Here is a 14,310-nt window from a genome sequence, read left to right as displayed (position 1 = left end):
AGAAATCCTAGCTCCTGGGTAGAAAAGAATCACAATTTATTTATGATTCATAATTCATTTATGATTCATTCTGAAAATTAGAAGATAAACCATAAAATCTCTTCTATGCCAGCAAGAACAAACAAATGGCATAGGAAGGAGGATAAATTATGAGAGGCAGGACACAACTTTATTGGTAAGTTTGAAAAGCTGATGAAACTACTGGACTTCCCTCTTTCACAGCATACATTTGCTAGTTCCACAACATTTCAAAACATAATCCCTTTGGTGGCCCCACTGCTTGGCTTCCCTCAGAATTCTCTTAATCCTTTCTGCTCAGAGAAATGATGCCCTCAACTCTTGTAGAAAGTAGATGTGCAGGGCTTTCAAGTGCCATGAAAACCAGACACAAATTGCAAGTAACTAATCATTCTTGCATTCCCTTCTAATATTAGAGATGCATTCAGTCACACCTTTCTAACTTAAACCTAAGCCTCCATGTCACCTAAAAAGAAATTGAACTCTCTTGGCTCAAACAGAAAACAGATTCTTCCTGACACAGCAACATATAGAGCCAAAAAACCCTTGCAAACAGCTCTCAAACTTTTCAACCACAAGAATAGAAGTGCAATAGAAGCACACTGGCAGTAGACAATCTGGAAAGATTTTCAGCAGGGAATGAGACCCCTGTAAGCAACAAGTAGCTTTCCTAAACTTCTCCTCCCACCACCCTGCCCCAACTCTCACATACTTACATCAGCAGCTGGGAAAAAGACAAGCCATTCCCCATCCTCAAGGCAAATTTCCCTTGAGCACCTAAGCTCAACTAAGGTTGAGCTCTCTCATGCCAAAGTAGAAGTCATGCCAGAGAACTCAAACATTGTAATTCTCTGTATATGGTGCAAGAAAGCTCCCCTGCCTGAGAAGGAGAAAGATTATTATTGCCCTCTCTCACAACATCATCTGAAACATGATGTTCTTTTTCTTTATTGACACAGAATGTCATTAAAAATTAAGAAGAACATGGTAGCAGATTCTCAGTTGGAGTAAAGTCCCATGTCTTCACTAGACTTCCTATTTCACTGAAAGAATGCAAACGTTCTTGAACTCCAAATGCATTAAAATTATTTCAACTTTTTGTGAATCAAGGCACGCATTGTTTGAGTAGGTCACAAATTACTCATCATGTTAATAGCCTTGTGGTACATTCCGAGACACAAGCTGGAAAACTCTCTTATCTCATTATCTACTATCTTCTGCTCTTCAACAAATTTTTTCCTCTTCTTGTAAGAAGAGAAAATAGAAAAATAAGTAATTTCAAGCTGTGCCACTGTTGGTTCACAAGTTAAAACTGAGTTTACCAGCTCTATCAATAACCTGACATTCATCTAGAAATATCAAGGTATGTTACCAAATACAATTAAAAATGCCTTTGAAAGAGAAAAACCTCTATGCCCGTTATTATAATGTAGAGGTCAGGCTTGAAGTTCTTCAGTTGAGCAGCACCATGATATTTAAAGCTGCTGAGAGTGTGATCCTATATGCTACAAATAGCCTTCAGCTTCCACAACCTTCAGCAATTACATCCAAACTGTAGGGATTGTTTCACAGCATCTGGTGCTGTGCTTGGCTGTTATCTGCCTCCATCCTGGACAAAGAACCAGAGTACATGCCATATACTTGTTTCTTACTGGAAAAGGCCTTGGACATGTGGGCAAGTAGGAAACCACAGTACACCCCAACAAGTAGACCTCTGGGAGACCAGGACTGGTAGTACTTTATGGGACTCATCGACTTCACAATTTCAGTGTCACCAGGAAGAAAAATCCGGAAGATAACTTGGACTTCAGACTCTTGGTGTGAAACAAAGGCAAGTCCTTACAAAAGAATTCCTGCAGAATTAACCTAGAAGAAACTCTGGCAGAGATCTCTATTTTCATTTACTTTGAAAAGATAATACTTGGATAATGCAGAAAGAGAATCTCAGGTAGGCAGAGGCCTATGTGCTCCACAGAAGACTACACATATTTTCTCTAGCAACACAATTTTACAGCATACCTGCTGGGAACTCAGCTATTTCTGCAGTAGTGTCTTTTATTTCCATATTTCCAATACGGAAATAGAAAGAGTGCAGAAATGCATGATGGAATATGTCAGAAGCATCTAGACAACACCTGAATAATTGTAGCACTTTCCACAGGGAAGAGAGTCTGGAAATCTGTACTGGCATAAGGAGTGTGTCAGAAGCACCAAGAAGCATAAAAAGAAATTAATTACCTCCCTGATACTCTGATGCTCTTTACTTGATCTATACACGACCTAACCTTTAAGCCATCAGACTGACTTTTAGAGCAGGTATTTGGAACTGGAAATTAATGTAAGCTGGAATCTTTCCCCAACTCAGTCTTGCTGATTTGATTTTAAAACACCTTTTCTCCCTATTTAAACACATTTGCATTTAGAGAAACAGACCAGTAGCAGTTTTTTAGTTCTTACACACAGACGGCTACTTTAGAGCAGCAGGAATCTTCTGAACATGGACTCTAGAAGGAGACAGACCAGGTTTTGCTTTAAAAGCCCTCAGGGATTCTGTGATCGTAAAGATCTGGTCTTGAATAGAAGGAAGACACTGTTGCAGAATCTAGGTGAGTTTTGTCCAGATGTCAAATAGGAGAATATTCCAAATAAAATAAAACAAACAAAAAATGTCCCTTTCCAGCTATTGCACCTATTATTGACAGGCCCTCAGAAACCAAGAAGACAGAATGAAAAAGAGGCTGGAAGCATGCTAAAACACTAGGCAGTACCTTTGGGAGGCTTTGATTTTGGTTTTGTTAAATCATTATCTCAAAATGAAAAAGTACAGGACTTTAACTGCCTGATCAAGCAGGCATTTCTGAGTGTCAGAATCCTTGTTTTTTTCTTCTAAAAGATACTGGATTTTGTCAATTCAAAATATTTTGCAATTTGTCAAGGTAAAATATCATCACACCTGTATAAAATTTCATAAATTCGAACAGATAACAATCAAATCTGCACTGATTGCTGACCATATAATCTTCCTCCTCAGAAGCACTGAGGAATCAAAACCACATGCCATGGGCTACAGTTCTGTCATCTCTCATAAAAATAAGAATGACCACGAGTGTTTAGGGAGATCTTAAGGGAAAAAAACCAACACCGCATGTTTCACAGTTCTGGGAATATGTGACAAGCAGAAACTTGTGATACCTTATGCTGTGGCTGAAGCTGATTTATAACCAGTGGAGCTTCAATTTGCTTCCAAATGAATAGGGTTAATTAGTTCCTGATGCAAGAGAAAACATCTACTCCCATATCTGAGTATGTGTAAAAAAATGCATTGATTTGGCTGTTACATTCTCACACACACAGAGGAAAAAAAAAAAACAACAAACCAAACCTCAGGAGAGGAGAATATTCTGAGAGTTTCAGTATGTTGTACTCTATCTTCACTATTCCATCAGGCAAAGGGCCAGAGCTATTGCCACAGAGACAGCTGGGATTTTGGCCCTCAAAACAAGTAGATGGTTCTTGTGCTGCTCAGTGGTCTCAAGGTGGAAACAGCTCAAGTTCAGAGACAGTGATAAGTGGAGGCCAGGAACTGGGAACACCTGGCTAGGCTCTTTCTGGCTTACACTGCCCTTAGCTATTTTATTTCCCTCTACTTCTGCAAGCTTAAAGAATAAGTTGGCCTTATATGACAGGTGCCTGTATGTATTAAGAGTGTGTTGTCTTTCTCATGTTTTCTTCACAAATGAGGCTTCAGATAGTCTGTGACAAAGGAAGGTTAGGAAATACACAGCTATAAAGCTTTTCAGAATTTTGCATTTAAAGAGTGTATATGTCATGTTACTGTTACAGTTTCTTAGCAAAATGGAAGAGTACTTACTGTCAATCCTTGTTCTCCTGGTTTTCCCGGCTCACCCTTAAACAAAAAAAAAAAAAAAAGTGAATAATTTCAGTAACATGTCTTGCATTCAGTTCTCTACTTAATAATAAAGTATCTTAAAAATTCCAAATGGGTATGGCAGCTGACTGCACATTAAATATATTACTTTTTTGCTTTTTAAACCAGTAGTCCAAATCTCAGACATTTTAAGAGGCACAGTACTATTTCACACTCATGGTATAGTTCTCAAGGCAACAGTTAAGTATTGGTGTCCTGACTCTGTCCCTTGGATCCAAACATAATATTCCATTCCAGTCAGTGGTGCTAAAGGACACAGAGAAAGGTTATTTTCACATATGTGCTGAATCCCACTGTTACATATTTCAAAATTACTGCTCTGCCATCACCTCAGTCAGCAGACATCGCTTACTGTTGCAAATTTTCGTGTTCCATAAACCCATGAAATACTGGTATTTTGAACCCATGCAATAATTACTCATCTGTTAAATACCCGGATTGGCTTTCAGAATTGTAAGCCATCATATTTCCAATGTATTCTCTTTCTGTGGGCACAGCTTTACATCAGTCAGAAAGTCAGAAATTATCTTTTCCCCTTCCTTCCCAATATGAACACATACAACTGTCTGTAGAGACAGTAAAATGTACCAGTTGTACAATATGGGTTAAAAATACCCATCCAAAAAACAAAGGTCCTATCATTTCAGTGATCTGGTTTATAGATCACTCCCTTTTAAATCCAATAGAGCATAGGGCAGTCCATGTGCTGTTGTATCAGCACAGCTGCAGGATCTTCTTTAGCAGCTTTGCCATAAAAGAAAACCTGTCAAAAAACTGATGAGAACTGTTCTGATGTTGTTCTTGGCAACTGGAAAGAATCAGAACTGCTTCTCTGGCTATGTGTGCATTGCAGTCAGAAGCAAATATGTAGCATCTACAAACACACCGAGATACTCAGGACAGAGAAACCACACAGGCAGAGGTTTCTGACAGCTAATTACCCAAGCTTGTCGGACTTCTCAGCTCACTCTGAAGACCTGCTAGCTTACATATACAGCAATCACACAGCCTGAAGTGAGCATCAAGGTACCTCCAGAAATGTTGGGAAATAATGCTGAAATAATTTGAGAAGTGTGTATCATATTCTATTGTCTTAATAACAGCAAAAACCCTTGTTCTTCTTTTACTCTTTTTAGAGTGTTAAAGATTCAAAGTCTTTACGCTGGTGTCAGTGAGGTGCAAAGGGAAGGCACCTATTCTAGATATCACTCGGTAGGGTGTCACGTACGTTCTGGTTCTGACAGGTTCTTCTGTTGACATCCAAAGAGAGGCTTAGCAGAAGGCTGCACAATGCTTCCTTACCCCCCTACTCTTCCTTAATATTCTCTCTGCTGGCTATAGGTCCAACAGCATTTCCCTGATATTTCCACCTCCTCTGCTCTAAAGATTTCCTGCCTGAGAAACCAGCACATTCTCATCTCTAGAAGGTTTAAGTATCTGTAACAGGATGCACACTTTTGGGATACAAGGTGGTGCTGACACATATGGAGACGTGTGGGCACAGATGGAGATGTGTGGGCACAGATGGAGACGTGTGGGCACACAGGCTGCTCCTCAAACCCTGCTACACTGTGGAAGAGAAGTAATGATCGCTGCTGGAGTTGCTTCCTGTGCCTTGCTACCTTGGCTGCCTGACTTTCTCAGGCTATACAACAAGTGTACAGGCACGGGGGAAAGCAAGGGCCAAACCATCATCTTATAGCTCTGGTGATTGTAAAACTCCTTGCTTGAGAAGGACAGGCTGAAAGGGAAGCTCCTGCTTTGCCTAGCACTGCAGAAGAGGACATGACTGCCTTCTAATGGCAACTGGCCACTGCAAGGACATCCTCCTATAGTTGTGTGATGCTGTAACGTCCCAACTCATAGCACAGTGTGGCTATTACTTTGTTGTTCAGCTCTTTAGCTCAAAGGTCTATGCAAGCCTTTAGAAAAACCGAAGCTGTCACTACCTCTTGGCTATGTTTTCCCTTCACAGCTCTGCTGCTTGACTGTATATCACACAGCCATGGAGGAACAAGCCTTCTGAGGATCAGCAACATTAACCTGAGGATACAGGACAGTCGCAAGGAGCAGGATGGTAATAACAGCAATCTGGATGGTTTGTATCTGAGTGCTTATTTGTATCTGATTCTAAAGCAGTATTAGGAACAGATTTTTCATAACACTACAGGGCTTAAGATAGCCACAGCTTAAAAAAAACCTATCAAAGGAAACTCTTTCTTACCATCTAAAGTCAAAATAACTGCAGAACTATTATAAAATGGAATGACCTCACTGCATAAAATGCATTACTTTCCTGTTATGAGAAAAAATACTGTTCCCTTTGCTAAAAAGCACAAAACCCCAAGCAACACACAGTCATATTGTAATCAGCATCAACAGCTGATTCCGCTAGCCTCTTGCACATGAATTATAAAAATGGTAACACTGCCATCAGAAATGGGTTCTCACCCTCACTACATCAAACCAGAAACAACACTGTTGATCGATTTTACCACAATAAAAGAACACAAGGGAGGTCCATAAGAGGCCTAAAGCCTGATGTGCTGCAGGATGAACAGGAAATTAGTAGGTAGTCAGAGTAAAGCCACACAGTGGAAGCAACAGACTTGATACCATTACATAACCTTGAGCTAGAACTATAAGGGCAATGGTGTTAAAAAACAAAACAACAACAGCAGCAGCAGCCCTAGAGTTCTAGAGGTCTTAACTGGTAAGCCTTGCTGGATTTTCACAGGAAATTTTATCAGTCTTACTATTACCATCATGTTATATTATGTTTGCACAGTTAACACAATTTCAGATGACTTAACGTGAATAGGGCTAGAACAGGAGTGCTTGATATTTTCTTTATTGGTTTTACCTAAAAAGGCCCTGCAGGGAAATTTTATGCCTTCCTGTCCTGGCACCACATAACAAGCTATGCTTTTTCTTCTTCCAGTGCTGATCCTCACCTTGCTAGTTCCCTGTGTGTCCTCTTGGCTATCATGGGGGGGGGGGGGGGGGTGTATGCATCTGTACATGTGGTATTTCAGTTGTCATAATCCCTTCCTGTCTGTGGTTTTGTCTCCACACTGATAACACAGTGGCATTCATGATGAAGAGAGGTACTTCTTTCAAAAGAATGAATATTAAGGAGGCTACAAAATATAAAACCAAAACCATACTCATATTTTACTAAAAAAGTCATGTGTTTATGAATCTGTTTTAAAAGTGTTTAATCATCCGGTCAAAAAGTGTCAAAAAGGTCTGTTCCTGTGCCCAGAAAAACCCAATAAGCAATATAGTGGATTCTGCCGGTTGTTCTAATGAAATATGGGGAATAAGCCAAATAAAATGGTACTGTTCTACTTGTGTAAAGATGGCAGAATGTGACTCCAAACTTTACCATATTTTTGGCAGTATTTAGCAGTTTATCACTTTAATTCCATGATTTGTGAGGTTAAATCATTAGGAAGCAAGAAGTCAAGCCCATCACAACATCTCAAATTCATCTTTAACTTGAAGAACATTTAGTACTTATGGAGAGAGGTAGACCCTCCTCACACAGCTATTAAACATCAATGAGGAACCAAGAAACCTTAGAATGTGTAGGGAAACCATCAGGAGTGGGAGGCAAGGAACCTATGTGTTACTCTTGGCCCTGCTATAAACTTGCTCTTTGTGTGTGGGACTTCAGGTACACCATGAAATCCGCCTGTGGTTCAGCTTCCACATGTCTTACTTGCCAATCTTACCTCAGAAAACATCTTTGAAACTGAGCTGGCATAAACTTGAGAGGAATTTGGACACCATGACAGCAACAGGCCAACTCACCGGTATGCCAGGCATCCCACGAGGACCATCTTTGCCGGTATCTCCTGGGGGACCTCTGGGTCCTGGTGGCCCTGGAGGCCCAGGGGGTCCAGCTTGTCCTTGGTCCCCCTAAACCAACAAAAACTCATCACAGGTTTGCTTTAGAGGCACCAACCACACAAGACAACATTGATTTACCCAGAAAGATCATATGACAGGCTGGAAGAAGCTGCCATGAGCTAGACAGTGGCTTCTTTGCTGCTTATGGCAGAGACTGCACTTTGCCTTGAAGACCAAGGGGTTGTATCTGTCCAGTGCAATCAGCCACAGAACAGAAGGTTCAAATTCTAAACTGCTTCTCCTACCACAGGACATATGCCAAAATTTGGAATAGCCTAGCAATATTTTACTCATCTAGTTCTCCAATTAAAGTAACTGTTTTCAATAAGCTGCTGTTTGCTTCATGATTGGCATAATAATAAAAAAGCTGAGGTAAAAAAGTTACATGTGAGAATATACAGTTTGCACTGCAATTTTCCAAGCCTATCCATGATGCATGGATAGATTTCAAAAATAAGCCTGGAAAATAACTGGTCTTCCACAAAGTTGTACATAATTTTTCCTCTTTTTTGGGGGGAGCTGTTTTATAGTGACAATTAGATAACTCTCGTAATGATTTTTACCTATTAATTTGTAAAAGCCAATTTTCAAGAGAGTTGCCAAAACACATTACCTTTCCCTTGAAATAAAAGGCACCAAGAAATGCTGCTCAAGTTATTTAATTTCTAGCACATCACTGCAAACTGCTAAAAAAAGTTGACTTTTTAAAATGCAGATCACTTAGCAAAGTTACCCATAGCCTTTTAATTGTTAGTATCATTAACAGTTGTTTCATTCCAAAACATTTTCAAATGAACAACCTGCTATAAGAAGGCATCTGACAAAAAGGTACAGCAAAGAGTAAACTGAATGTAAAGAAGAACCAGATTCCAGTGAGATGAAGCACTACCTTAATGAGGCGGCGTTTAATGAGCTGCTGATCAGCAGAGAGAAACCCATGATTGATTTTAGGAAACACCATCTGATCAGGCAGGTGAGGTCAAAGGTTGAAGATCAGAGATGAGAGAATTGAAGAATAGACATCAGAAGGCCCGAGAAAGAAATAAAGACATATTCATTAGATTTGTAATAGCTAAAATAATATAAACCGGTGCTTCTGCCTGACAGAAACTGTGCATTTTCTTTGGAAGAAATTTACCTCTAAAGTACAGGACATAGCACTTCATGAATTAATCATACACAATCAGTTAACTGCATAACATTTTTCTCCCCCGATTTCCTATGAGGATTCTTCACATGTATTAATTTTCTTATTACCCGGGCTTTAAAAATCAGTATTTTATTATGCTGTTCTTTCAGCAAAGCTTCTAGAGACAAAGCACCAGTTCAACTTTCAGTCAGATTTTCTAACCAGCATATTGTGCCATGAAGAATGATGTCATTTTAATGACTGGAGTTCCAGCTTGACCAGATTGCTTCAATCCTTCCTGATTAATTTGCAAATGCGCTTTGAAAAAATCTGTATGTACAGATTAGACCTCTGATATCTAACAGAAATAGCTGACTCTACATGTAACCAGTACAGAGTTCACTGACATTTTCCACACTCCTGTATGCCTCAGGGAAGCAGAACTATAGAAAAATCTCAACTGAAAATAAAATACTGTCCAAGATCATGGGGAATATGGGTCTTTCCAGGGCTAACACTATACACAGTTATAGATCTGATCCCATGCTCTGCATCAGGAGTACTTACACCAATGCAAAGGCAGTGAGGGTTGACTTAGGTCCACCATAAGGATTCGTTGGTATTCCATGGTAAAAACAATTATTCATGTGCACTTTTATGCTGATACAGAGAGACCTGACTGAACAGGTACGTGTCAGCCACAAACCTTGACGGTGAGGATCTGATTACTGTGCAGAGCAGCAACTGTGGGGAAGCCTGGCAGACCCTAGGGACACAGCATAACATGGTACCAAAACAGCACAACACAAACATCACAGAGACAATTTACTAACAGACAAACAGAACAAACACTATGTTTAGTATGCCCCACACTGCCTACTGACAGGAAACAGCCTCTGTGTCATATGGGAAACAGTTAGGTTTGCACTACACTGCAGATGCAGGTTGTTACTTTGCAACAAGAATATCGAGAGATTTTAGAAGGAGCAGTCCCACATAGGTGACTTTCCTTAAACTTACAATAAAGTTACGATCACCTGGCAGTTGTTAGACTATCAGCCAGCAGATGACTGAGCCATTTTCAATTAAAATGTGCTACAGCACTTCAAGAGAGCTATGTAGAAAGCTTTGAATCTGGATTGCTGCAGAACTGGACAGCAGTGAGGGTGGATTTTGAAGCACTTTGTATAATTAACATCCTGCTCCTCACATTCTGTTTAACATATGACATTCAGCACATAAACTGGTAGTATATACACAATTATAAACACTGAACAACAATCTATTGCTAGATCTTGGGTAGTCCGGAATGGCCAAGGTCAAGATTTTCAAGACCTCCATAGCAGCGTTTTCATATCCAGGGCAAAATTTTTCCCATCAAGCACTGTATGCTGCATATGGTTTCTCATATCCTACTCTATCAACATGTGCAGAACTTGTACTGTACTAGTATAAAAAAGAAGAGCGTGGTAATCGTGGCCTGCTGTGACAATACAAGTGGTGAATTTTGCTCTCAGTTCAACACCTTCTTAGTGCTGCCTTGCAGGGTGCAAATTAGACCTTCCGATAAAGCTGAAACCTTAGACAGTTGAGCAGTGAACTCCTAAAGAAAGAAAACCCCAAGTCCTCTCTTTGCCTTTAGCACACTGTCTGGAGCAGAGGATGTTCAATGGCTGAGAGACATCCAGCTGAGGAACACAGAAGAAAATATGTCTGGTAGCTCTAAGCTCCCTGCATGCATGCACACACACATGTCACCTCTATGATGTGGAGCTGGTGGCACAGCCCCTCTGTGTGGCCTGGAGTGTATGGCTGCAGGGTTGCAGCTTGGCACCTCCAAAAGGGAAGGCTGCGCCTGGCTCTGGCTGCCAGTGGAGGTGGCTTCCAAGAAGTCCTGCATGAAGGCTCTGCTGGGGCAACCCACATTGCCACAGTGCACGAGCCCTTTGTAGCTCAGCTAGCCTGGTGGGAAGCACCAACAGGCAACAGCCAGTTCTCTCGGCTGCAGCAGACTCTAACATGGCAAATATGTGCTCTATTCATCTCCACATGCAATCACATCAGAGATCCTCTGGATCACAAAGACTACACTGGTCTTTACAAGAAAAGGCAGAGTAAGTTTCTGATGCATACATGTCCTTCACTAGCACCTCTGAGTTGCATTCAGGAGCTTTATTCCTGATATACACCCATGAGCCTAGGAAGCTGAGACCCTGTAAGTGGATCCCATAAAACCTGTGGCAGTTTTATCAGCCTTCCCACTTCATTCTGACAAACCATGGCGTGGCTAACTGCATTGGCCGGTGACCTGAAATCTCTTCTTCAGAAACAAATAAAAAAGCAAACAAATCCAAAAAAGGCTAAAAATCCAAACATTTAAAGAAACTCACTCCTGAGACACTGCTAAGACTGGAATGATATATCATTTAGAAAACAGATGTATCAAATTTGCATTTATCTTATTATGGAATATAAGAAGTTATTAGATGGTAATGTGCCAGAATCTTTACATCTGTGACTCATTAGCCCTGCTGTGCACATGATCCATTCCTCTTTTAGATAAAACTACAATACCCGTGTAATGGAAATGAGTACAAACAAGAAACCTACAAAAGAACTAATATCTGAGCAAGCAATAAACTTTAAATCTAATTTATTTTAAAAAAAGGATAAAAAGAAAATTTTTAACAACCTCATTTTTACTCATCAGCCTTTAGGATTACAGCACAGTACTTTTCAGTTACCTCTAATAGTAGTGTATTTGCAATTTGACGTTTTAAAAAGTGGAAACTCAAAACTCATATTAGGTTTGATTCATTTTATCTTGAATGTGAAGGAAAGCTGAGAATTATTTAAGAACGGAGTTTAATTGGAAAACATACTGGTTTGCCATGAAAGAATTTTTTTCTCCCGAATAAATGAAATTTGAAAGTTTTGTGTAGATCCACACAAAAACATTTACATACAGAACTTCACAGTCCAGCCCCAGCATTCTCAATACTTCCCAAGACCACACAGGCAAGCTCAATAGGAGCTATCAGTACTGCAGTTTTCTGCCTATATAAACAACACATGACAAAAGGGGACACCACCATCTTCCATCAGCAGCTTAGTAACTTCTCTCAGCTTGCTCCCAAGTAGGACAAAGCTTTCTTTCCTTTGCCCAAAGCAGGCATAACCTCAGATCTAACGGTCAGAGACATCCAATGCCAGCTTGGACCTGGATAATCTCCCCCTATGTAACACTCATACTTGCAGAGAGCCAGAAACACAGGAATATTAAATGGAACCCAGCAAAGAAACTATAATGGGTGCATAGTTTTCACATGCGTAGGAGGCTTTAGAAGGCATAGCATCTTCTGGCATCCATGAAAGATAATGTTGGCACACAATGATCTTCTAAAAAGGCATAAAAAGAGCTACCCTTCCCACAAAATGAGTTCTCTTCCTTTCCTGTCACTCTGCTATAAATATAGCTGCAAATATCCCCTAGATCTGTTTTATTTTTTCTCTATCTAGAGCTGTTCTCAATGATGGATTCAAAGTTACTCAATTTTCTCTTTATTTGGTTTGATTCTTGAACTGAACATAGGAAGGGCTCTTGTTCTACACCCTGGGAGGCCCTCACAGAATACAAAACACTACAGTGATCAACAGCGACCACTGGTCCACTAAATTCCTCTGTTGACAGCAACTCAAGCTCACCCTGAAATGCTAGCTGGTTACAATTTCTAAATTAGCACATTTGTTGCATGCCTGGCTGCAATTTTTGCCCAAATGCCAAGCAAAACATGATGCTTGGTGGAGGCTAACAGGCATGTGACCACATAACGCAGTGCCCTGCTCACCTACCTGGAAATGTAGATAAAGCCTACTTGTCCCCATACAATGGCTACTGAGAAAATCAAAGGATGCCAGAACATCATATCATTTCCTCTGTCTTATTTTTTACTTAGATGAAATAGTTCTCCTGTTACATCCATCAAAACCTTCAAAGATGTAATTCTCACCAGCAGTCCTAGATTTTTCACAGTACATTCAACTCTGTACATTGGTCTACATGAGGTCAATACTATAAGGTCATCATAACCTTGTCATATGGAAAGTGTAACAACATTAAGCAACAGCATTACTGGTTTTACAGTATGCTGCGTACACTCCATTTTGACTATAGCATTTGCTTAGTATAGTAAATGTCACAGTCCTTAGGATTTTCCTTCTGACCTGCCAATAAACCCAAGCTGCACAAGCTTACATGTTCCTGTGAAGACATGGTAAATGAGACAGGAATTACCACCTGCTGTTCACTTGCACTTCCTAAGGTTACAGCCAGCTGCTGCTATTTCACATCAAATCACACAGGCTTTGGGCCAAAGTGATCCTGACACACTTTAGAGCTGCTTTACCTCCTCCCCAACACCACCTCCAGTTCTAATTAATCCCTCAGACCGAGTACCACTCCTGCAGCTAATTATTGTACCTGCCCTGGGGAATACAGTGTTCAGTATCACCCTGTATGCTGCCATGGACTCTCAGCAGGAGCTCTTTTATATAATCCCTTTTATCATAACTGCTGCTTTCTCCATCAGCAAATCTGCTAACTAAAACAGGGCACCACAACAAGACAAGGATTCAGGAATTTCTTTTCACTAAGGCAATCATTCAGCAAAGAGCTTTAATTTGGATACATTATGTAATTATTCAGACTGTATTAAAATAATAAAAATGTAATGTTTAAGAACCAGCACAAATAGATCACTGTGAAAATGTTATTTTCTATAATGACCTCTGCTTTTTCACAGTGGACTCTAACTGACACTGCACTCAAAATGAACAAAACTGGAAAAAGCCAGCACTTCTCTATTTTGGTCCTAGAATTAGATCAATTTTCAGTGAGGCAATTAGCTTTTCCACTCAACAAGTTCTGCTGAGTGATTACCATGTGACCTACATAAAATATCCTTTGTGAAAGTGAACCTACTATTTTTACTGAAAGTGGTGGTAGGCATCCAGTTAACTTCAAATGGGCTGGTCCTCCCCAAAACCAAGTTGGTTCCCACAGAAAAAATATTCTGTCCTGGACAATGTTTCTCTTCAAATTTTATGTCTACTGCAGTTATGCAACACAGGTAAGTGATTCAAGCCACTTCTATGATATTTATTGACTGGATGAAATATTTTTAAAGAGTTGTTTTCGATCAAATTGGTCTCACTCAAGCGTTCAGTATTGCAGTACTTTTGTGTGACAGCTGTAGTTTGAGATAAATGACTACATGATGTTTTCTCAGTGACAGGACAG

The 14,310-nt window shown here is 40.1% G+C and overlaps 1 protein-coding gene across 2 annotated transcripts in view; it reads right to left on the bottom strand.

Moving 5' to 3' along the window:
• Window positions 1-14,310, bottom strand: part of COL25A1 (collagen type XXV alpha 1 chain) — a 152,697-nt gene that overhangs the window by 86,743 nt on the left and 51,644 nt on the right. Inside the window, exons 6-8 of one of the 2 annotated variants that reach the window (XM_026848061.1) lie at window positions 9,718-9,777; window positions 7,784-7,891; window positions 3,890-3,925 (exon numbers count right to left, since the gene is read on the bottom strand). In XM_026848061.1, coding sequence (XP_026703862.1) covers window positions 3,890-3,925; window positions 7,784-7,891; window positions 9,718-9,777 — 204 coding nt within the window. Of the gene's footprint in view, window positions 1-3,889; window positions 3,926-7,783; window positions 7,892-8,771; window positions 8,844-9,717; window positions 9,778-14,310 lie in introns of both variants that reach the window. The other variant, XM_026848062.1, reaches the window with a different exon arrangement.

Source organism: Athene cunicularia (assembly GCF_003259725.1).
Source record: "Athene cunicularia isolate RWA chromosome 4 unlocalized genomic scaffold, athCun1 chr4_part2, whole genome shotgun sequence".
Lineage (NCBI taxonomy): Eukaryota > Metazoa > Chordata > Aves > Strigiformes > Strigidae > Athene > Athene cunicularia.
This window is presented reverse-complemented; position numbering and strand designations above follow the sequence as displayed.